We start from the raw sequence: 23,870 nt of genomic DNA, 5'->3' as shown, positions 1-23,870 counted from the left end.
TCCTAAAACATTATTTAATAGTGAAAGGTGTTTTTTTAAAAAAATAAAAATCACCACACATATCCCCCTCCCCACCTCTCATTCCAGGGTATTAACTATACAGTGGTACCTCGGGTTAAGTACTTAATGCGTTCTGGAGGTCCGTTCTTAACCTGAAATTGTTCTTAACCTGAAGCACCACTTTAGCTAATGGGGCCTCCCGCTGCTGCCGCGCCGCCGGAGCACAATTTCTGTTCTCATCCTGAAGCAAAGTTCTTAACCTGAAGCACTATTTCTGGGTTAGCGGAGTCTGTAACCTGAAGCGTCTGTAACCTGAAGCATATGTAACCCGAGGTACCACTGTACTTTATATTGTTAAGAGACATGAGCAGAACAATTTCTTTCTCCTCTCTACAACTTCAGTTTCCTCACCTGCCAACTGATTGCCTAAACATTCCACACGTTTTAGAAACTCACAAGCCCTTCATTGGCAGCCCTTAAAAAAAAACACCTTTTATTTTAATTTACAAACTTACATACTGCTATGTACTTAGGGAGTCTTCAGGGTCTTTTGAAGCTGCTGTCTTATTTTCTCAGTGATCCTGTTTCATTTCCAAACCGATAAGGGCTCAACCCAGCTGCATTTGCTATTAAAGCGATGATTGATCTACAGCTTTTCTGAGAGAAGACCGTGCAAAGTGTTGCACTGTATGAACTTAAAAGCATAAAAAATAAACAATAAAGTGACAGCAGTCTCAAATATATAGCAAGCAGCAGCAGGATAGTGTCAAAGCAAAACGTAGAAATCCTTAAAAGGCAACACATTTCATTGAAGGAGCAGTATCACGTATCTCACTCAGGGCCTTTCCAGACTTTCGTTATTTTGGGGTGGAATTCAGTCACATGCCCGCAAATTCAAGTTGCACTATAAAAGTTGATTGGAAGGTTTTGCCCAACAAACTCACTCCCCACCCCCACCCCGAACTGGACTTTTTGCAGTAAGGAAAGCAACAAAAAAATACACTGGAAAGTGTGGGCAATACTTTCTTTGATGCAAGCTCATCCACACCATAGCGAGCAAGTATAGTAGCCCTCCTTTTTTCCTCTGACATAAGTTCTGTTTGCTTCTTAGTTATATGATACACATAAAGTCAACAGGCATTGGTTTGTCTGGCACAGAGATGTGGTGCTGAAGGTTATGCTCTCTTATTCCATTCCATCTTCATTTCTTGCAGCAGTTTTATTGGCCATTCTCGCACTTAACCTACTGGGTCAGCCTTCCTTCCAGAATAAGTCTGTAGCCATAAGTCTATACTGAGGGAGTAAAAGGTAGTGAGGCTCCAATCCTCACTCCACTTACCTGGTAGTAAGCCACATTGGCTTCAATGGGATTTACTTCTGAGTAGACATGATTAGGCTTGCACTTTAAAACTGAATATTAGATTCACTGATAATCGTGGGCTCCGTATCCTCTTTCTGACCCCCCTCCCTTAGTTATTCTAGGTATTATAACTAGTAGAATATTGGGAGCGGGGAGACAACCAATTCATTTTGTGAAAATAAAGCAAATGTAAACCAACAATCTAAGGAAAATAATGCTTCACTAGTGATCAGCCAAGATTATTACTTAGCAGCGAAGAATTAAACTGACCCAATAAATAAATAAATTAATAATAGTAATATTACAGTTGTATTTTGGATCTCAAACGCCTTGGCTTCCGAATAAATTGACTCCCAAACAAATTGGCTCCTGAACGATTGAAACCCAGAAGTGAGTGTTCCGGTTTTCGAATGTTATTTTGGAACCTGAACATCTGACACGGGTTCTGCAGCTTCCGATTGGCTGCATGAGCTTCCTGCAGCCAATCAGATGCCGCACTTTGGTTTACAAACGTTTTGGAAGTCGAACAGACTTTTGGAACGGATTCCATTCGACTTCCAAGGTATGACTGTATTTAATAATAATGCTTTTTTTTATTTATACCCCACCCATCTGGCTGGGTTTCCCCAGCTACTCTGGACTGCTAAGAGCATGTCTAAAAACATAATAAAAAGATCAAGCATTAAGCAAGAAGCAAAAGGAAGGAGAAAATTCAGTGACCGGCAGCAAGTAAAAGACATAGCTGCTATTGACGTAGCACTGGTAATGTATTATCACACAGGAGAACACTGGGACACATCTGTGATTTTAATGACGTCCCAAAATGTCCCCTCTATGTGAAAACCATATGGTTTGGGAGCTGTGGTTCTCTGGAAAGTCTGTCTAGCATATTCGCACACACCCTTTGTATCTGCCCCTTTAAATTCCAGTCAGGATGAACTGGGGCTCTGAAGGCAACTATTGAGAACTTCTGTTTTGCCTTGTTCAAGGTAGCTTGGGTTTTCCCTTTTCTGTGTTGCATATCAGCACGTGTAGTACACGTGTGATTTTGTGGTGGATTCTTGGGCTTAATTTGCCATTTGTTTTTCTAAGCCACAGCAATGTTAAGGAAAATGGAAACCATTTTCTTTTGCGTTTGTTTAAGCAGGCATTCCTTTTCTTCTGAGATAACAAAGGGTGAGTTTTGAGGGAGCTACAGAAGCATTTAAAGTGGAAGCATAACCAAAGCCAGTTCAATCAATACAGAGCGCATGGCAATTGTATAACCTTTAGGTTAAATGCAGATCCACAAAGGTATTAAGACATGTGCTGCTAAGTGATGTTTAGGCTGCAGTCCAGTGCATACACCCTTGACTGTAAATCCTATACGAAAAATTTTGGACTTACTTCCCAGGTAAATGTGTTTTGGATTCGAGTGTCTGTAGGGAAAATGAAAAGGCACAGGGAAAATATTGTTGAAATGCCAAGTGTTGTGGGAGAACTGATTCACAAAGCTGGGGGAAGAATTTGTGTGTATGTGTGAGATGTCAGTACTTTCTCTTCTTAAGGTGTGAATCAATAATCAGGGCACGGTGTGACTTATTTTAAACTGTCAAAGGAGTAAATCTGCATATCTGTGAGCCATGAATCAGTCTTGTGATTCCCATTAAAATTAATTGGCAGCCTGGGCCATATGTTCTCTCTCAGCAAAATGAATATGCAAGGCAAGGATGAGAAATTCATTCAGTAATAGTTCACCCATGTAAACACCATTGTACAAATACCTAGAATCAAGACATGGATGAGTGTGGCAGTGTGAGGGTAGCCCTAATCCTAATATTTGCTTGCCAGTAGCTCCATTGACCTCAGTGGAACTTAACTGTGTTTGCCCAGGATCTCAGCCTAAGGCAGAGAATGTAAAGTCTTTCTCATAACAGGACTCTCAAATCATGAAACAAGGCAGATTAGACTTTCCTCTTTAATAAAGGTAGCCTGAAAGTCAGAGCTGATTTTTATTCTTGGCATGAAGCTGGGCAGATCAGTGAGAGAGGCAGAGAGCATTATGTCCTTCGAGGAATGCCAAGGAAGGGTAAATAAAATGTGACTCCTGCCGCAGAAGCAAGTCTTCATAGGATTGGAGCAGTTTTACACACACATGCCTGTTCATCCCCTAATTGACTGCAAATTAAGTGATAAAATGCATGTGTGAATGGACATTAATTCCACAGGTAGAACTTCCCTGTCTGTTCCAGTTGTCTCAAGTGTCACACTTTTCAGTGGTGCATGCTCTCATAGTCAGCTAGTGCAGAGAATGAACACAAAGGCATGTGTGAACAAGGCCTTGGCCAAAAATCAGTGAATGGCAAAAAATATTCCATGTTCCAAATCATGTACAGTCATACCTCGGGTTGAATGTGCTTCAGGTTGAGTGCTTTCGGGTTGCGCTCTGCGGCAACCCGGAAGTAACAGAACACGTTACTTCCAGGTTTCACCGCTCGCGCATGTGCAGACACTGAAAATGACATCACGCGCATGCGCAGAAGCGGCAAAACGCGACCCGCGCAGACGTGCCATCACGTCTTACGTTCCATTCAGGATGCGAATGGGGCTCCGGAACAGATCCCGTTCGCATCCCGAGGTACCACTGTATAGAAATTGCATTTGACCTTTGTTGCTATTTTGAACAGATATTGGCAGCTTACAGCACAGTCTCCTAACTATGCCTACTCAGAAGTAAGCCCTACTGAATTCAGCGGGGCTTACTCCCAGGTAGGTGGAGTTCGGATTGCATTCTTCACTGTGTGGTGGCTTCTCTATATCCTGCTATTGGGCTGGATCTTGGTCATATTAAAATACTATACATATTCCTGCAATTAATCCTACAGCAGCTCCTTTTGGGGGCAGGGCGTGTGTGGCCATTTCTGTTTCCTTTAGAAATGAAGTCCTTTCTCAGGATCGTGGTTTGCCACAGAGCTCCTCAGTGTTTTACTTTTGTCATTTTGTTTCAGGGAAGGATATGGAAGGAAACAGCTTGCCCATGATGAAGGATGAGATTCCTCCAACACCAAACTCTATTAATAAGGTAATGGGGCTTATAGGAATGCTTATTTTTACTGGAGTCCAGATGAAGAGCAGGGAGACAAAATGCTCCCCTCCTGTAATCTGATATTTGTATTTTCAGTGCATATGTAGTACATTTTTGTTGTGAAGGTAATTTTTTTTTTATGTAAACATTTTTGTTGTGAAGAAAGCCTCTCAAATAACCAGTGATTAGTTTTCTGTTTCTATAAACCTGTGAGTAAACTTCTCTTGAACTTTTATTAGAGGTTCGTAAATGTTGGCTGGCCTTTTTAATGCCATTTCTTGGTACTGATGTCACACTGAACTTTGGAGGGGCTTGGAATGCCTCCAAAGCACAGATCAACTGTAGAGATAATCCCCTACCCCAGCTCCACATTCAGGTGGAGGGCTGGTGTTTGTTAACACTTGCTAGAGGGATGCTCTACGAGTAGGAGAGCATTTATACATCTCTACTTTGGGAAGCTGCTCCGCTCAACTGTTCAGTTGTACCGTATTGTGTTTCTTAGCAAGGCCTTGGAGTGAGCGAGAACAGTCAAATGTAAAACAGAGCACACAAAACAAAACTGCTTAGGTTCTCCCAAAGAGTTTATTCTAATTTCAGGGGTCCCTAATCAAGATGTTTGAGGGTACATTTGAAATTTTAAGACTCCTTCATGGGCACCCCGTAATACCTGTTTCACAGAAGAAAAATGGTCGATGCTCAGAGCCACCAAAAAAGAAAACCAGCTCCCAAACAGGCCATCCCCTAAACTGCAAACACAACACAATCCCCCCCTCTCTTGTGTGTGTGTATTTTAAAAAGGAGAGGCAAAAGACAGGAGGCGATCTGAGGACTACACATTGTTCTATTCCATTAGACCTTTTGCTTCCCCCCACCTTCTTTTAACACACTGTATTGAAAATTATTTTTGGAATGCCCCTTAGTTTTAACATTAATTTCCCATGCAGCATCAAAGCAGGTGCCAGGTGGCTTTGCTGTTCAAGAAAAACAAAATCTAAGTCTTCTTGGGGCTTATGGGACTTACTCCACGGTGCCTTGGACCCAAGCCAACAAAAACAAAAATACCCAAGGAAATGAAAATGAGCCTTCACCTCTTTAAACTGACTGTTGACTAGCCCAAACAGAGAAATTTCTTGTTCCACTCTTCTGAACCTCTACAGTTTTTAAGTGGAGGGGAGTTCCACAGTTGCAAGAACGCCTCTCTTCATGCCCGTGCACATCATCTTCTTTAAGTCATATCTTCTTCTAGTTTGAAGGTCGGCCACAGTTAACAGTAGCTATAGCACGAGTACAAACAACAAGCCTGTCATGTAGAAAAGTTTGTCCCTTTCTTTAAGTTTAAGTGCTACAATGCAGGTGACTTTGGGCTCATCCAGACTTTATTTTATGCCGCGACTCTAGGCACAGGTCCATGCTTTAAACTAAAATTCTGTGACTTAAGTGTTTCTTTTTCTTTTTTGGCCCGATACTTTCCTCACTAAAGCCTGCTCTTTATCACTGAATCAGAGCAAATGCCAATCCACAGAAAACACAAATTGCCGTTTGTTCTGTTAAAGAGTGGGTTCTCCTGAGGAAAGCCAGAGGGCAAAAAAGAAAGAAAAAAAAAGAGTGCTCCAATCTTTAAAGCACAAACCTGTGCCCAGTGGGGGAGGAGTACACCGCCCCCGGCAGCGTGATCCCGGTGGGGTGCCATCGCGGCTGCCCCCCGCCCGCACTGGGTGCCATGCCCCCGCAGGCTGCGTGCCACGCCCCCAGGATGCACACTAGCCCCGCCCCACCTGATCTCCCCCCCCCCCGTGCCGGAGCATGAAGCTCCGCCTCCCTGTGCCTAGAAACAGCAGAGCAAAAGGTAAGTTTGGATGAACCCTGTGACTGGTTTTGTATTATTCAGTGCTTGTTGTTGCTCCAACTGTATATACACAGATTGTTAGTGTTGCTACTAAGTGGATATTTTAGTTCTTTCTATTCCTTTGTGCATTGCTTTGTGCATTTTGCCACTATTTCCTGGTTCTTTGTTTAGGGAACCAGATGATTGATTCTGATCTTGCTGTGCATAAAAGAATTCTTTCATTGCACAGTGTCACCGAACAGAGATTATTGACATACAAGCTATCAGTTCGCATGGGAAAATATGGGGGAGCCTTAGTACCACTTGTCAAAATTCTCATGCAGGGTGACTTTTGGAACATGTGGCAGAAAACATTTAAGGACACGTTTGGTAAAACAGGTGACCAAACAGTCACAATGTAAAGGAACCCTGCCATTGTGCTGCAAAGGTGCTTATCTGTTTCCAGCCGATTCACATGTCACAGCAAACTATATTCCTATGTAAGTGGCCACTCTGTGTGAAAGCAAGCAAGTGCAATTATATGCAGTTATTGTATCACCTTCGTAAACAAGTATTTTCAAGGTGACTTGCAATGCTTCAATAAGTCTGGGGGAAAAACAACATAAACTACGTTCTTTAGAAACAAGCAGCAGTTAGAGTAATGAAACATTAACTGCAGGAGCACGAGATTTCTTAATCATTTTAAGATGGGGCAAAGTCTGTTTGGAGCCTAACAGAGCAAACCAGCACATGGGAAGCAAATCCCATTGAGATCAATGAGGCTTATTCCCAGGCAAGAGTGTTTAGCATTTCACAGCCTAAACTTCTTAAACCAGGCACTAGGTAGGCAGCCTTGGAAAATTATAATAATAATAATAACCTCAGCCCCTATCTAACCTGCCACAGTGGGGTACCTAATAACTTCAACAAATGAGAAGTTTCATGTGGAATGTGATTGGCCACAGGGATACCCAGCTGGTCCTCCAGATGCTGTGGACTACAACTCCAGTCATCCTTCACCATTGGCTGTGCTGGCAGGGGCTGATGGGAGTTGTAGTCCACAATATCTGGAGAGCAACAGGTTGGCTAGCCTTGATTTATAAGAACACAGCAAGCTGCCTTAGGCCAAATCAAGCTCTTTTCCCATCCAACTCAGTAGTCACCACCTGTCCAGAATATTTCCCATCACTTGCTGGCAGGATTGAATTGTGGACCTTCTGCATGTAAAGCAGGGTGCCCTAGATATGGCCTCTCCCTTGCCGCAAGCTCAGTGCTTGTGTTTCATTTCAGCAAGGGATTGCAACCTTTGGGTTAACCCATTTGCTTTAGGGTAAAGGTGAGTGTTGAGGTGAGGTCTGCGGGAAGAGAGGGCAAGGGTTTAAGTCAGTCCTCCAGATGTCGGTGGGCCCTCATCCAGCATCACCAAGGATGATGAGAGTTCTAGGAACATCTGGAGGGGTGCTGGTCCCCCATTTAAGTGTTCTGTGGGTGAGTTCCCAGGCACAACAGGCAGCAAGAGGAGTACATGGAATTGCTTAAGACATCAGGAGGCTTTGGGGTGACTGAGGGAGGCAAGAATTCAGGCTGCCGTGGCCAGGCACATGATAAATAAGTACAGGGAAAATGTGTCGCAAGGTGTGCTGCAAAGATAAGGACAAGAAGTGTGCAGTCCTGTTTTTCACCACCACAGCAGCCACCGTGAATGAGAAATGAAGAACTGCGCTGCCGAGTAGCAGACTGTCACAGTTACAACACAGTAACAAATGTGAGGGGTACTATCCTCTTTCTAGGAGTGGGTTGCGGTTTTGTTTGTTTGTTTCTCCCCTTTGCAAAACCAGCTGATTAATGTCAAGTATCAGTTGAGCACCTGTCCATTTTGGAATAAGCCACAAATTCACCAATGCCTTATGCAACCAGTAGTGCTTTGGTGTTGCAAGCAAGTTCATCCCTCTGGCCTCGTGCTAATGCATTTAATTAGCTTCTGTCCCTTTTGCAGCACCCAGAGTCCGAGCAGTTGATCAGTGACATAGGTCACCTGTTGCTGGTCTTTCATATCCTTTTTAGTACATTTATAATGTCTTAAGGTCAGTTTGCTTAAGAGGAAGAGAAGCAGCCTCTGAGGCACTATAAAATCTGTAGTAAGTCAGTTTTGCTGTTTCCCCTCCTCTAGAAATAAGGGCTCATCAACACTATCCATTTAAAGTGCCCTTATACCACATTCATGCCCCTCCCTAATTAATCCTGCAAACTGCAGATCCTTAAGGGTCTCCTAAACAAAGTACAGGAAGTGACCTAAATTGCTCAGCAATAAGGCTCACTCTGTAGGTGAGCTTTCTTGGAAGAAAGTGGACATAGGATTGCTGCTTCATTTTTTTGTAAAAGGAAAACAGAGAAGCTATTGAATACTAGGGCTCATCCAGACTTCATCTAGTCCTACCACTTCCCCCTGGAGACACCCACTCTCTCCTGCTGAATCGGAGCAAATGTCAATTAGGTTTTCCATGTATTGTATTGATAGATTGCTCTGATTCAGTGGTAAAGAGCAGGTTTTCCCAGGGAAAGCAGCAGGGCAAATGGAAAACCTCTTGTGCATTCTAGGCACAGGATGAGCAAAGTGTGGATGAGCCCCTAGAGAGAGTGGGAACTGCAGACTGCTGTACCCTGTGCTACCTAAGCACGTGTATTTTAGTTTTTGCCATCTGAGAAGCAGGGAAATTTTAAAGCTGAAAATAGAAACCACCAATGTTATAGTAAATTAGTACATCATTTGCTCAGAGGCTCATCCTCTAAAGGTGCTTTTTACTGATGATTTGTGCTCATGATGCTTTTAGGGTGGTCATATGTGCTCCTGCTTTCAAGTTTTGGGGCGATCATAGTGCTTCATTTCGAATTAATGCATACCCTATAACTTCTTGTTGAAATCCCGTAACTTTTCATACCACAAACTTTCAGGGTTTTTTGTGGGGGGAGGGTGTCTCCACGTTTGTTGCACTGTAGCCTTTCCAGATACCAATAATGTGTTATGATTGGGGAAGCATCACAGAACAACTAGTAAAGCAGAATGATGTGTGGGTGATCCAGTATAAATCCACCATTAGTGCGTTAATTTTGTGTCAAGAACATGTTGCAGAATACACACACACACACACAGCAAAACCCAAGTCTTGAGGAGCTCAGAAACCAATTCCTACAGGCACAATAGGAAAGAGCAGGAGCATAGTTGGATATCCTTCCAATTTCCCATTTTGCCAGCATTCTAGGAACAAGATGCAAATGACGATAAACACTACAATGTAGTCTCACTGTTTGCCTTTTAACCTTCAGAAGATGACGATAGCTATCTTCACCAGTGGAATGTGTCGGTCCTGATACATGTAACTGCTTGCTGTATATCCAGCAGTCAAAGAAACCAGGACCAGTCACAGTTGGCAGGAAACTCCGAAACAGAGAGAGTCCAGGCGGGTGTAGTTTCAGGAACAAAATGTTCCTTGTATTCCCTGAGTTGAATACTGTGCTAAGAGTCCAAGCATTCTAGGGACATTTACTATTGCCAAAACATCACTTCCCAAAGCATAAATGTGTGTATGCAGAGCTATTTGGGTTGGGTTTTTTCTGCTTTTATCCAAGAGTAAATGGATTTCGCTATCTTGCCTTCATCTCCTTTTGCATATAGGGCCTGGTTTGTACATAATGGGAGCCCATGCTTTCCCCCTCTGTGAACAGAACCTGTGTGAGCTTTGGGTTTGCAGACCCCCCCCCCATCCCCTTCCTCTTTCTCTCTTGCTGCTGTGAGGAAGAAATTCCTTCCTGCTCTTTGTTTTCAGTCTTAAACAAACCACAGCTTCCTGTTACAGTGGAACTGTGGTTTGATAGAATGAACCAGGATCTGAAATCACAGTTGGTTTAAACAAACTCCAGCATTTGCATGCAGCAAGGAGCTGTGATTTGTTGAAAAGTGAAAGTGAGTGCTTCTAGCCTCCTTGCAGCTGTGCAAGGGCAGAGTAGAAAAGGAGAATCTGCAAGCCCAAACTCACCATGGTTCTTTCACCTAGTGAGAAACTGTGGCATCCCATTGATGGTGACTTAACTAGGGGACAGGTGTCTTTATAAGGCTCTGTAAGGATGTAATACCATAGATCCCTTAACCTTAGGGAACAGCTTGCGCTCGCTCCTCCCTCTGTGGACCAACTTCCCATCATTAGCTGTGGTTGTATGTTACATCTGCACTGAGACAAGCCATGATTGGAGCAAATCTGATTCCCCCGAAATTGCCTAACTTGCGAACGTGCTTATAAACCACGGTCTAATTTCTTAGGAACATGGGAAACTGCATCATACTGATTCACAGCACTGGTCAACCTATTGTCTTCTCTGACTGGCCATGGGTCTCTGGGGTTTCGCACTTGGATATGTACCAGTCTTATGTGGAGATCCTTGGGATTGAATTTGGGACCTTCTGCATGCAAATGAAATACCCTGCCACTGAGCCACACACATTCCAATCCTTGGTTTACAAATGAGGTCTGCATTCTTCATGATTTGTGTCAGTGCCCATGTTATATGAAATCCTGACTGATCCTGAAGGCAGATAGAAGGGGAAAGATCAAAGGCTTTGGGATCTGGCTCTGTCCCTAGTGGTCTTGGCATGTGGGTTTCAGACTGAGGTGCCCAGGATTATTTTGGCCCCTGGACTCAGGGCAGGGACCCAGTTCTGGTACATGTTGGTAACTACTCAGTACTGCATTTTCTTTACTTCATGGTTAGATGAATATTGATAACCATTGCTGACTGGTTCCTTTTTGTATTTTATTTTAAGGAGCCTAAATTCTTGCAATTCCTTCCATTCTAGATTGAATACAAATTTTGCAATGGGTCTGATAAAGAGTGTGTATCTCCCACTGGCAAAAGCAACAAGAAGGAGACTTTGAAGGTACGTATATTTTAGATGTGTGGAAAAGAATATTTATTCTATTTGTGTGGGAAGCTGTCGCTCGAGAGACTGGAACCTCTTTCTCTTTGGGCCATAGGCCACGTCTCTGGAGTATCACAGCAAGGCTAGAATTCTTTTTCTTTCTTTTTTTTACACTGCTCTTTCTTCCCTGTGGATTAGTTTGCTTTTAATTTTTTTTACTTTTTTATTTATTGAATTTATATACCGTCCTATACCTGGGGTTCTCAGGGCGGTTCACAGAATATAATCAAGATATAAAACCACAAGATACATAATAAAAACAACAACCCAATAGGCTCCCCCCAAAAAACACATTTTAAAAGGGGATAGGATGTAATTAATTCAAATTACAACTTTGCCGTGCATAGGGTAGCTCTTTTCTTCAGCTATATTTTCCAGAAGAATCTTCTCACTAATAAGATAATTTTAATCCTTTCTTTGAGCTATCAGTGGTCTCCAGTTAATGTCACACATGGGCTTTATTAACACTACAACTGGCGACAACTGTGGAGGTACAAGTTCCCAGTGAAACAACAATCCAAAACCAGTTTACTTATAACCTCCATCCCTTCCTTATATGCTCAACCTGCCCTTGTATGCCCAGTAGGTCACTGTGTTCTGCAGGAGCATTTCTGATGTCCCTAAAACATTAGAAGCCCCGCTCTACAGGCACTTGGAGCAGGGCTTTCATTGTGGCTGCCCTTGTTCCCTGGAACAGCATTCCTGTTGAGATACAACAAGCACCCATCAGAAACAATGGAAATCATGCTTGCTTTGACAAGCTTTTCCAGCTGAATGAAAAACCCTCTGCCTTTCAGTATTCATTTTGTATTGATTTTAAACTTGTTTTCAGTTATTCTTCTGCTGTTTTCAAAACTATTTTATTTGGTTTTTATGATATGTGTGTAAATCATACACACATATATGAGACACGTATAAGCAAAAGTGATCCATAAATTAATACTTACAGAAAAATAAACAAAACCTGGAGAATTCTGAAGCTGGGTGTGAAAGTGAATTGCTTTCCTATGGTACTCAGTAAAGCTTGATATGCCCAGTACCTGGACTCCTTAATTAAAATCAATGGAAGTGGCTGTGAAGGATTCATATTCTGCCCTGTTGCCGGAATATAACTGGCTCACGGTTACTCATTCAGCTCCATGGCCAAGTAGGGTTTTGAGTCTTTGTCTCCCAGGTCCTCATCTGACCCTCTGTAAGCACTATGTTGCGCTGCCTCCTTGAGTAAAAAGGATTTGTTCCAAGCAGCTGTGGAACCGCATTAAGTAAGAGGCCAAAATCAATAGCAATTTTACCAGATAATAAAGCACTTGCTGTCCCAGCCACTGTTTCACTCCCTACAATGCGAGTTGTTTCTCTAAATGAATGCCATGGTCTCATCTTCTCTCCTCAGTTTTTCACCCATTTTTTTTTTAAAAATTTGCTAGCATAGGAGAAAGAAGAAAACTGTGTTCATGAGTGTTTTCACCCCTCTTCCCCCCATTTCTGTAACAGGTACAGAAGAAGAATTACAGGCAGGAAAAGAAAAGAGCGACCAAGCAACTCTTCAGTGCTTTGAAAGATCCCAGTGTGGTCATTATGGCAGATTGGCTGAAGGTAATTTAGTATAAAGCGTCATTTTAAAAAGATCCAGCTACTCTTAGGGCTGTTCGATCATAATCCATCAGCTGCTTTCTCTCTGAAGGTTGCTTGCTGCTTACAAATAGTCCTGTTTGGAGAATAAAACCTGATGACTTAAATACTATATTTTTTGATCCAAAACTTATATATGTCAAAATGAGCAATAAAATTTAGACTAGGGAAGCAAGGGAAATGGTTAGGAAGACAGATAGCCTGACTGTTGGCTCACCAAGGACTTCCTTTCATTCAGAATGCCTTCCATATTAGTTAAGTGCCCTTTTCTGGTGGTGGTGTGGGGAGAGGAGACCAATTTTCTGAAAATCATTACAAAGTTAATTCTGACATTTATGGAAATGCATTCTTTAGGCAGAAAATTGAGGAATGATGGATATTTTAAAGCGGAAAATGAAAGAGCTATCTTCATGCTCTCAGATCAATAGTCCATCCAGCCCAACAATTCTAAACACTACAGGCAGAAGTATCTCTTCAGCCTTGCTAACCAACCTCCCTTTATTTGGAGATGCCAAAGGCTGAACTGGTGGCCTTGTGTATTTATATAAAGCTGGGATTGTCAATGGGGGCATGTGTATATGTTCCCACAGAGGTCTTCCCTGGTGCTCAATGAGTCTGAAATTAGCCTCAAAAGAAGCATAGGGCAGGTTGTCATGCGTGTGTGAGATGCTCACCACAGTTTCTCTTGTTTGCAGATATGCCCAGAAAGGTTGGTGACCTTTGATATAAGCCACACGTTCTTGTTGTTGAAACTTCTAATCATTTCCTTTAAATTACAGCTTCCCACTAATTACGCCATCACTCTGCATTCTTGCAGGACCAAACCCTTACATAACAACGCAGTCATGAAGTCACCTTCTGATCTCTGGTGATCAGATCTATTACTGGCAGCCATTTTCTGAAGTTCTTACTGACACTGGCTTCCATTAGCCATAGTTAATGGTTCACTTTAAATGTGCCTTTCTGATCTGTTTGTCCCCTCCCCGCTAGCATGTGGAGGAAATATACTTTGATCTCAGAACCAAACAACATATCCATAAGATATGTGAAAGAGAAATGGGCTCCTTTGGTTGTTTGAGGTTTTCTGCAACCTTTCTAGGGAGCCACTAAAACACTAGCTAGGCTGCAGTGGTGGTGGTGGGGAAGTAGGAGGAGAAGACTCCCTCCCCCGCCCCTTGAAACCCTGGAAATGTAAAAAAATGACTTCAGCATGCATTGCCCTTTTGGATGTAAGAGGCTATAGTCTCTCCAGGGAAATGCTGCATAAATGTCTTGGGATCTTGGGATAAAAGCAAAATTGCACCCTCTTAATGAACTGCTTATGGGACACGGGTGGTGCTGTGGTCTAAACCGCAGAGCCTAGGGCTTGCCGATCAGAAGGTCAGCGATTCAAATCCCCGCAATGGGATGAGCTCCCGTTGCTCGGTCCCTGCTCCTGCCAACCTAGCAGTTCGAAAGCACGTCAAAGTGCAAGTAGATAAATAGGTATCGCTCCAGCGGGAAGGTAAACGGCGTTTCCGTGCGCTGCTCTGGTTTGCCAGAAGCGGCTTAGTCATGCTGGCCACATGACCCGGAAGCTGTACGACGGCTCCCTCGGCCAATAAAGCGAGATGAGCGCCGCAACCCCAGAGTCATCCGCAACAGGACCTAACGGTCAGGGGTCCCTTTACCTTTAATGAGCTGCTTAGTGAAAACCAGCCCTTTTCTTTGCAGGCAGCTTCCCCTGGGAGTTTTGCTTCAGCCCCAAGTTACTTCATGAGAAATCATACAGCATGAGAAGCCACTGGGGAGAATAGTATGGCTGCATCATTCTCTGACCCTATTAAACAAGAATATTTCACTGGATAGGGGCTATCTAAAACTGCTTCACTGGATAGAGACTTGGCTTCAGTAGAGAGGTGAATTATTCCTCCTAACTCCTTCCCTCTCCCCCCCTCAGATTCGTGGAACTCTGAAAAGCTGGACCAAGTTGTGGTGTGTGCTGAAACCCGGAGTCCTGCTGATCTACAAAACACCAAAGGTCGGACAGTGGGTGGGCACCATCTTGCTTCATTCCTGTGAGCTGATTGAGAGACCCTCCAAAAAGGACGGCTTCTGTTTCAAACTTTTTCACCCGCTGGATCAGTCCATTTGGGCTGTGAAGGTAAGTGCAAGGCCCGAACTTGGCAACAAATGTTGAGCTTCCTTGAGGAGAAAACAACAGGCCCCAAGCAGGCTCGGGAGTAGCTCTGGCAGCTATCAGGGGTCTGAATCTTGAAGAATTTGTTGCTGGGATTTATTGTGGGGAAGGGAAACCTCAGTAAAATCAAAAAGAGATTTCAGCAGAATTCTCTTTTTGGGAGCATTCCTCATGATAGATCAGGGCCGGAGGACAAATATAACCCTCCAGGCTTCTGTTTAAGGCCCTCGGGATCCTTTCTAGGCTATGCCCTCTATGCCACTGCTCTGCACTTTCTTTGAGTGCTTTTGGTAGGCTGAAATGTGTCCTTAACCTGTGCTTGTTGCCTTCAAGGAGGTGGGAGGAGGTAGGTAGGGGGTCAATTCTTCACATGTAAAGTGATATTTCCTTCCATGCTGCATCTGTCCTGGTTTAACTAGGTTGGAACCTCTATGGGGACACAATATTGGGCATTGTGTTTATATGCCTCTAGTACAATAGAGCCTTGAACTTTTTGTGGGCCTCTGGGCCCAGTGAAGATATTATTGCCTGAAGATCTTACAACTTCTATTTATAAGTAATCCAAGCAACGTTGTCAAGAAATGACGCTCTTTCCCTGAGACATAAATAAATAGCATTTGCCACCAGCTGTGATGAATGAGACTGGCTCCTCACCACCTTCTGACACGTTCAGAGATTATTAACATCTGCTCTGAGGGAACAGTGCTTAACCACACTTGAATCTGGTCCATTCCTAAAACTAGCAAGTCTGCAGACTGACAGCAAAGATACTGTGAGGAACATTTTCAGTCTAAATTAATGCAGTGCTGATTGCTCCATCGCAAGAGACTGTAAATGGGGCCATATTTATGCTTGGAGAGCTGATATCATTTTTCACGCTGGCATTAGAAATATATGTCAAAAATGGAACCACAGACATCCAGGTAAATGTCTCACAGCTGGCCACTCAGAACAGACCCATTCTTGTTTGGAAGTGAAACATTCTGTTCCTTCTTTCTTTCTTTCTTTCTTTCTTTCTTTCTTTCTTTCTTTCCATTACATTCTAACATGCCAAAGTACTCTGAAGTAAAAAGATTGTGTTTTGGAAGGCAAAACAAAAATTCCATGCAAGGTAATAGCTTTTCATAGGATCAGCCAAAAATCATGAAGGATTGTATTCAAGTTAGAAACATAAGAATCTGCCTTTTAGCAAGTCGGACAAATTTTCTGTCTAACTCAGTGTAGTCAACTCTGACTGGCAGCAGCTCTCTGGGATTTCAGAGGGGGAGACTTTCCCATCCCTACCTAAAGATGCCAGAGATTTAACCTGGGGCCTCCTGTGTGCGAAACAGATGCTGCAACACCAAGCTTTGCCCCTCTTCTTGATCCTGCTTGTTATGGGAAAAAAACACACACATAAAAAGGAGGGAGGTGCAGAGAAAGATGCCTTCCACAATGGAAGCCCCCAACATGCAGTTTGTAATGGTTATCTGTGATTTCTGCCTACAATGCAAGAAATATTGGTCAAATTAGCTGATAGTCGCTTCAATTCAATTGGGGCCTTTAAAATATTGAAACACAATGTGTGTTGTAATTAATCCTAATAATGAACTTGAAATACCAAGTTGTTCACTTGCAAATTTTTATCTTATGGGGAAATGTTGGCAGTCGTTAGAAACCTCTCTTTTTTTTGTCACAAAGGGTTTTACTCTGATGTTTGCATTATCACCTTTTAAATTGGGCCCATGCACAAATTGGTCTGCTTTTGACCTCCTTAATAAAGCATTAGACCTGGGTACCTTAAGCCTGCCTCCTCCCAGGTGAACCATCAGTGATGTCATAACACAGGGGTAGGCAACCTAAGGCCCAGGGGCCAGATGTGGCCCAACTGCCTTCTCAATTCGACCAACGGACAGTCCGGGAATCAGCGTGTTTTGACATGAGTAGAATGTGTCCTTTTATTTAAAATGCATCTCTGGGTTATTTGTCGGGCCTGCCTGGTATTTTCACATGAGTAGAATGTGTCCTTTTATTTAAAACACATCTCTGAGTTATTTGTGGGGCATAGGAGTTCATTCATTTCCCCCCAAAAAATATAGTCCGGCCCACCACATGGTCTGAGGGACGGTGGATCCCTGTCATAACATAACCAAATCTGATGTGCCACTATTCAACCCTTAGTTTTCACATGGCAAGCTGAAAGTATTCCCGCTGTGAAAATTGCATACTTCCTGAAAATATATCACCTCAGAGAGAAGGCCTGACAACTTTCCTTTTTTGTGACATGTCTGTCTGACTCGAGAGACAATGGAGTGCACCTTCAGAGATGAAGTCAAACTGCTGCGTTAGCAGCACCAAAGTGACCTCTCCGGGGCGCAAGCCTGGGCAGTGTGTAGGTCCTGGGCTGCCCCGATGACAAGACCCACCTCTCGGCCTTACTGATGTGGTCCAAAGGAAAGTAGAGCAATACGTTTGGTACTAGCTTGACCACAGGAGGTAATGCAGTGTGTATGATTAGCAAGCTGTTGCACATCCAGTCTAATGACTCCTTATGTGAAACCTTTGATGGGGCTGAATCGCGAGAGAACTTCAGCAGCTTTGAGGTGCAGTACTGAGACTCAATTTTTGTCATCAGGGATGGTCTTTTGAGCTACATGTCATAGCTTGGCTCTGACACGAACACTTTAAAGTGAGAGCAGTTTGGGACATCCTTTTAAAATGCTCTTTTAAAGGGTGTTGATCATTTAATCCTAAACTTGTTTACTCAGGAAGAAAATGAGTTGACTGAGTTATGTGTGCAAGAATTGCTTGACCAGTCAAAATCAGGGAGTTTCTTCTTACAGAAGCCAAGCTGCCTAATAGAATACTTCAAATTTCAGCTATGTTGAATATTGAGAAGCTTTTAGAGGTTCATATGGAATGTGTATCAACAGTTAGCATCACAGGTGGCCAAACATGGACTGTAGGATTTACTTATTCATTGCAGTTTTGCATAACAAAAAAATACTTATTGCAGTTTTTTAGATTTTGCTCCTGAGGACCAGAAAAATGGGAAATGAAATAAGAGGCTACCACCGATCATGCTGATCTAGAGATGATCTGACAATTTGAACTGCTGAAGCAACACATTTTCTGACCTAGTTTTTAATACCTAAAAATCTGTCAGGGAATGAGTACATTTATTTACTTGCCCTCGCTGGAAGAGGCCAGGCTAAGACATCTTTTCTCTTTTGCAAGATGGGCTTGTGAATGAAACTGAAGCTATTGCTATGGAGACATAATAGACAAAATGAGCAGAGCTGGGAATCTCATCATTCAGCGTAGCAGATCACAATTTTGCAGCTGACATTAATATGAACTGGCAGTACTTCTAGTGGCCTTTTCCCTTTTGCTAGTTTTAATCTGAAAGCTGGGCTTTGGGAAACACTTGATGCATTCTGGATATGAATGGTTTTGGGCTTTTTTATATAAAAGGGGGGGAGGAATTTGTGCTAATATTTTTAATTGGAGTAAAGGTTAGAGTCACTTCTTTATAACACCGAAGTGTTTTAAATTATCTGTCAACTAAAAGAACAATTGAGTAACATCTAGGGTAGTGTATAAGGCAGCAATTCTAACCCAACTTGCCTGGGAGTAAGCCCCACTGAATTCAATAGGGCTTAGCTGTGCTTAGGATAGTGCTGTGAACAATAATGACCCCAGGTCAGTTTTCATTTCTGCCATGAACTTGCTTACGTAGACAAGCCCTCTCTCCTTGCAGTATGGGGGTGATAACTACATTTCAGGGTTGCTTTTAAGCATAACTGATATTATGTACATGAAACACTTTGAACACTGTATATTGCAGTAGAAATGTGTGACAAGGGGGTTATTGGCTTGCTCCTGTTCTTGTTCTTATTGTGATTAAAAAATAAAAATAAAAATAAAAATCTTATATTTTTATGTTGCAAATCGCCCTGAGGTCTACGGATGGAGGGTGGTATACAAATGTAATTAAAATTAATGCATTAACAGTGGGCAAATATCACAGAACAGCTAGTTAAGCTGAGTGATGTGTGGACTGTCCAGTATCAATCCATCACTAATGCTCTATTATTGTGGCAATGACATGTTGCAGAATGTACCCAGAAAGAAACCACCAGTCTGGAGATGCCTCCTGTTCTCCAGTCCATCTGCTAGTGAAATGGCAGAAGGATGAGGAGGTGCTGGGTCCCAAAGGGACACCACAACAGCTTCCCAGTGACTCTTTCGTCTAGGAACTGCTAGTGCATTAGTTTTGATGGGTCATGGCTAAGTTTAAATGAATGCTATTGGGATCCTGATGCTGAGTGCCCTTGAGGTATTTTGTGGAAGTGAATTCCTCAAGTGAAGGCACCTGAGTGTTACACAGGAAATACAGTACAATACACATTGTATAGTCATGGTTAGTCACTCATTGGCCACCTTTAATAGTGCCACGGATCCTTTGCCAGCCCCCTGCTCTTCAAAGTTCTGGGCAGGGCTCTCCTCATTACCCTCCATTATTTGAATATTGTTTGCAACTGAGTGAATGAAAGCTTCTTTTTTTAAAAACATCTCTTGAGAGTGCTCATCTCTGATGAGCCAGGAGCTTATGTGAGAGACATCCCAGTCATGGCGAAGCTATGAAATAGTCACTTTCATTCAGACAACTCCGTTTGCATGCTGACTTGTCTTTTGATATTGTCAGGGTGGAAGATTGAGATTCCCCCCATGACAGAAGGGCAGTTTCCAAAGCTACCGAGAGACCTGGCTTCCCCCTTATCCCTCTCCCTCTTTCTCTTTGTCTCTCACACACACTTACATTCACTTGCACCCTATACTTTACATGTATATGTACATTAGGTTATTCCCCTTTTGTCACTTGAAAAGACTTGGGGGGAGAGTGACCTAAAAACAGAAAATAAAAAACAAGCAAATATATAGAAATAAAAAAGCAATCTTAGGAGGTGAGTTACCCTGAGTCACACCAAGGGTGTGTCCTAGTTGACCGAGGGCATTCCTCTGTTTGGAGAGTCTCTGTTGTGAAGACCAAAACTCCTAGCAAGGGAGAGCAGGGGGACCTTTAAGGTGCCTATCAACAGTTACCACCAGGATAGCTGTTTGAGTAGGCACACAAGCCACCTGGTCACCACTATGCTGAGATGTATTGTGTTTTTATTTAAGTTATAGTGATTGCTTCTAAATTTGCATCTGTATGTATAAATTACTTTATGCAAATCTGTGACTTTGGGCAATGTGTCAGAGGCCACCTTCGTAGACACCCAAATCTTCCCAGTTACCTTTATCACAGACCTTCCATGAATTGAAGGGCATTTTTCAGAAGTGGAGAGCCTTTCTATATTCATGGAGTTTCCCACTGGGATTCAGAACTCTATTCTTCGAGGCATCTATTTTAGACATAGCTAAATGCACTGCTCTGGTTTGCCAGAAGAGGCTTAGTCATGCTGGCCACATGACCCAGAAGCTGTTTGCGGAAAAACGCCGGCTCCCTTGGCCAGTAAATCGAGATGAGAGCCGCAACCCCAGAGTCGTACATGACTGGACTTAATGGTCAGGGGTCACTTTACCTTTAAATGCATTTTGGAGTTTGCTCTATCCCAGAAATGGAGGGTGGTTGCATACTTTTCATTTGTTTCATTTAATTAAAAGCAAAGAATATAAACTGAAATGATATGGGAAAATGATAAAATACGTTTCTCTTCTTTTCATGCATCGCTCTAGGGTCCAAAGGGAGAGAATGTAGGCTCAATCACACAGCCTCTTCCAAGCAGCTACTTGATCTTCAGGGCAGCTTCCGAATCAGATGGTAAGTTTTTGACCTTTTCTCTATGTCTACATGCTATTCATTCTCTTCCAATTAACCAATACAGATCTTTCTGGGCAAGCAGATGTGCTTGACCCCTTATGATTCATGCATTGGGCTTCATGTCATTCATGTCATGCGCTCTCTGGGGAAACCACCTTTAATCCAGTGGAAATGAGTGCAAAATTTTCAAGGGTAAAAAAGACTTTAAGGTGTTGTTGTTTTTCTTTGTCATTACCATGCTAAACCTTTGCAATGGGAGGAATTGCAGAACACTTAGTATTGATGTTCCACATCCCACTTTGTTCCCCTCCCCCAGACAGCTACAATATATAATTAGGTTTTTTTGTGTGGGGGGAAGCCCATATTTCAGTTTCTGGTCAGATGCAGGCAGCTCACGGAAGAGAGATGAAACCCAACCGGTCCCTCAGGCTTTTGCGGCAGTTTAATAGTTCCAATGACTGTCTATCAATCCATGCCATAAAAGCGATTATCTCCTTAAAGATCAATTTAACTTGACATTTCATTAACGTAGTTACAAAATGTGCAGGGTAAAGTAATACGGTCATTCTGTTGCTGGGGAGGGATAGCATAGAGTTCTTGTCTAAGAACCGTCATCCCAGCTGGGGAAAAAGAGGTGTGCATAAGAACATTTTCCTTTTGGCTTCTGTGGACTGGATTGACCTATCTTGTTTACAATAGCCTTTGGGCTTCTCTAACCTTTACTTGCAATGAGTTTCATGCAATCAGCCTTATGTACTCAAACAGCAACCTGCTCCTTTGGGTCCTCATTTAGACCTGTCTATCCTTGAAAACTGCATCTTGATGATGATTGAAATTACTGGTAAAATACTCACTGTGCTGAGTATTGTTGGTTTATCCTACATAGTCTCAATTTTAAAATTATATATCTTTTTTGGGGGGGGTGTTATGTGATGCTCTGATTTATCCATTTACCACATTTGTACCTTGTCCTTCCTCCAAAGTGCTCAGGAAAGCTAGGGCCAAGCCAGGCTTGAAGTCAAACCTGTCTTTGCATTTAGTGTGCATGTTTTCACATGTAATTCGCAGCTGAAGGGGGGATGATAACCACTGGAATCCCAGCATCTGGGTAAATTAACCCTTTCCTTCCCCTGCTGCAGTCCTGACCCAAATTTCTCCTCTGATGCCCTTATTTACATGGGGAAGAAATCCCCCATTGGGGCCAGTCAAAGGATTTCCTCTCAATGCAAATAGCAGCTTCAGAGGAGAAGGGTGGGTGGGTGGGTGACTTCTTGCCCATTATAACAGTGCAATACTGTGCATGCTTTATCGGAAGTGAGTCCCATTTGTTCTATGGGTTGCACTCCCAGATGAGTGTGCATACGAGGGCAACTCCAGTTTGCTTTCAAGAGTTTGAACTCAGGTTGCCTTATTCTAGAGCCATACCACATAAAGAAAATGCAAACCCAGGTTCACTGAGGAGGGAATCGTGAGAGGCCGAACTTTGTTAATCTAAAACCATATTGGTCTTCAGCCAATATTTTGCATATAACATTCACTGATTACTAACACTTACTATTTGTTGTTCCTTTGGTATTTTGGTGGGAATTGAGTTGCCCTGGGTGAATATGGTGTGGCCTACAGCTGTGTTTTTCAATGACTGTTTTATCAAAATGCCTCAAACAAATGGGCTGAACTAACCATTATGTATGTTATGGTGTAGGCATTAGTCACATAAGAGCCCATAGTAATTAGTCAGCTCCCTGGGCAGACATAAATTTTCCTCCAGCAGGTGCCATTTATTCTAATTCTTGTGCTGGATCTGCTGGTGGTATGATCTAAATTCTCTGGTGGAGTGCTTAAGCATCAGTCTTAAGGAACTGGTCTAGCGGGGAGAGGAGGACAAAGGGAAGAAATACTTCCTCCCCTTCATTTCCCCTCTCTACACCAGTGGCAGCAGCACCAACCATAGGAAGTGTGGGAAGATCTGCCTGGGCCACCCGCCTGGCTGCTTCATTGGTCTGTTCACTTGCGCCACCTGCCTGGGCCACTGGCCTGCCTTCTTTCTTCCACCCCTGTCTGTCTACCTTTCCACTCGCTCACTCTGCTTCACAGAAGCTCTTGTTTGTCAGCATGAAGATGGACAAGGGAAAATACAGTATATAGAGATATATATCAAGATATATACGCCCTCTTCAGGAGAGCCATTTGAATGTGCAAAGGGGAAAGCAGGGCAAGAACTTGGGGAAGTTTCCTCTTGTGAAATCAAACGTGGCCATGTTTGATTTTATTGGCAGCTGGCCATTTACCTGTATATTTAATTTAATAGCACGCGGGCGCTGCTCCTAATTGGCTGAACAACACATCTCGCACCCAGATTAAGTCCAGGGTCGCCACCTCTCTGGTTGGTTCTAGTACCAACTGTTCCAGGGCACACAATTTTGCCTCTTTCTCATGACTGGAAGGCATATGTAGCCAGTCTGTGTGAAGGTAGTTGAAATCACTACAATGTCTCTTTTTTCGGAGTGTTCCTTGATTTCATTCTTCATCTCAAGATCTCCCTGAAGATTTTGATCAGGGGGGTGGTATAACATGTCTCCCTAAATTAATGCTGGGGCCTGTTATCGCAACCAGTGATGCTTCTGTGGAGGAATCGGTCCCTTTTGGGATTTCTCACTTGCTGGACTCAATGCTTTTTACTGTACAGAGTGACACCACCTCCAGTATGTCCTTTTCTGCCCTTCCTATAGAGTTACTGTCCAGAAATAACCATGGCAGTTATGTATGGAGTACTGTTTTATCTCCAATGTTTTTTAAATACCTGTATGAAGCTGTTGGGAGCCATCATTAGGAGATATGGGTCTAGGTGCCATCAGTATGTTGCTCACTTCAGTGAATATTTCAGATATCTTGACAGAGCAGTAGTGAGGGGAAGAGGACACGTAATAAAGTCTTGTGCTGCCTGCTCCTGTGCAGCTCTCTTTCATTACGTTAGTGTTACGTGATTATCCAACTTGAAAGGTATCAAAATCACTCTTCTGTGACTTCTTTCATCG

General features: G+C 42.9%; 1 protein-coding gene across 2 annotated transcripts in view; it reads left to right on the top strand.

Moving 5' to 3' along the window:
- Positions 1 to 23,870, top strand: part of OSBPL5 (oxysterol binding protein like 5) — a 130,419-nt gene that overhangs the window by 77,475 nt on the left and 29,074 nt on the right. For both annotated transcript variants that reach the window (XM_083588402.1, XM_083588403.1), the window contains exons 3-7: positions 4,348 to 4,421; positions 11,099 to 11,179; positions 12,713 to 12,814; positions 14,790 to 14,993; positions 20,751 to 20,835. In XM_083588402.1, the coding sequence (XP_083444528.1) occupies positions 4,348 to 4,421; positions 11,099 to 11,179; positions 12,713 to 12,814; positions 14,790 to 14,993; positions 20,751 to 20,835 (546 nt within the window). The remainder of the gene's footprint in view (positions 1 to 4,347; positions 4,422 to 11,098; positions 11,180 to 12,712; positions 12,815 to 14,789; positions 14,994 to 20,750; positions 20,836 to 23,870) is intronic.

The sequence above is a fragment of the Podarcis filfolensis genome (assembly GCF_964270895.1).
Source record: "Podarcis filfolensis genome assembly, chromosome: 1".
NCBI lineage: Eukaryota > Metazoa > Chordata > Lepidosauria > Squamata > Lacertidae > Podarcis > Podarcis filfolensis.
This window is presented reverse-complemented; position numbering and strand designations above follow the sequence as displayed.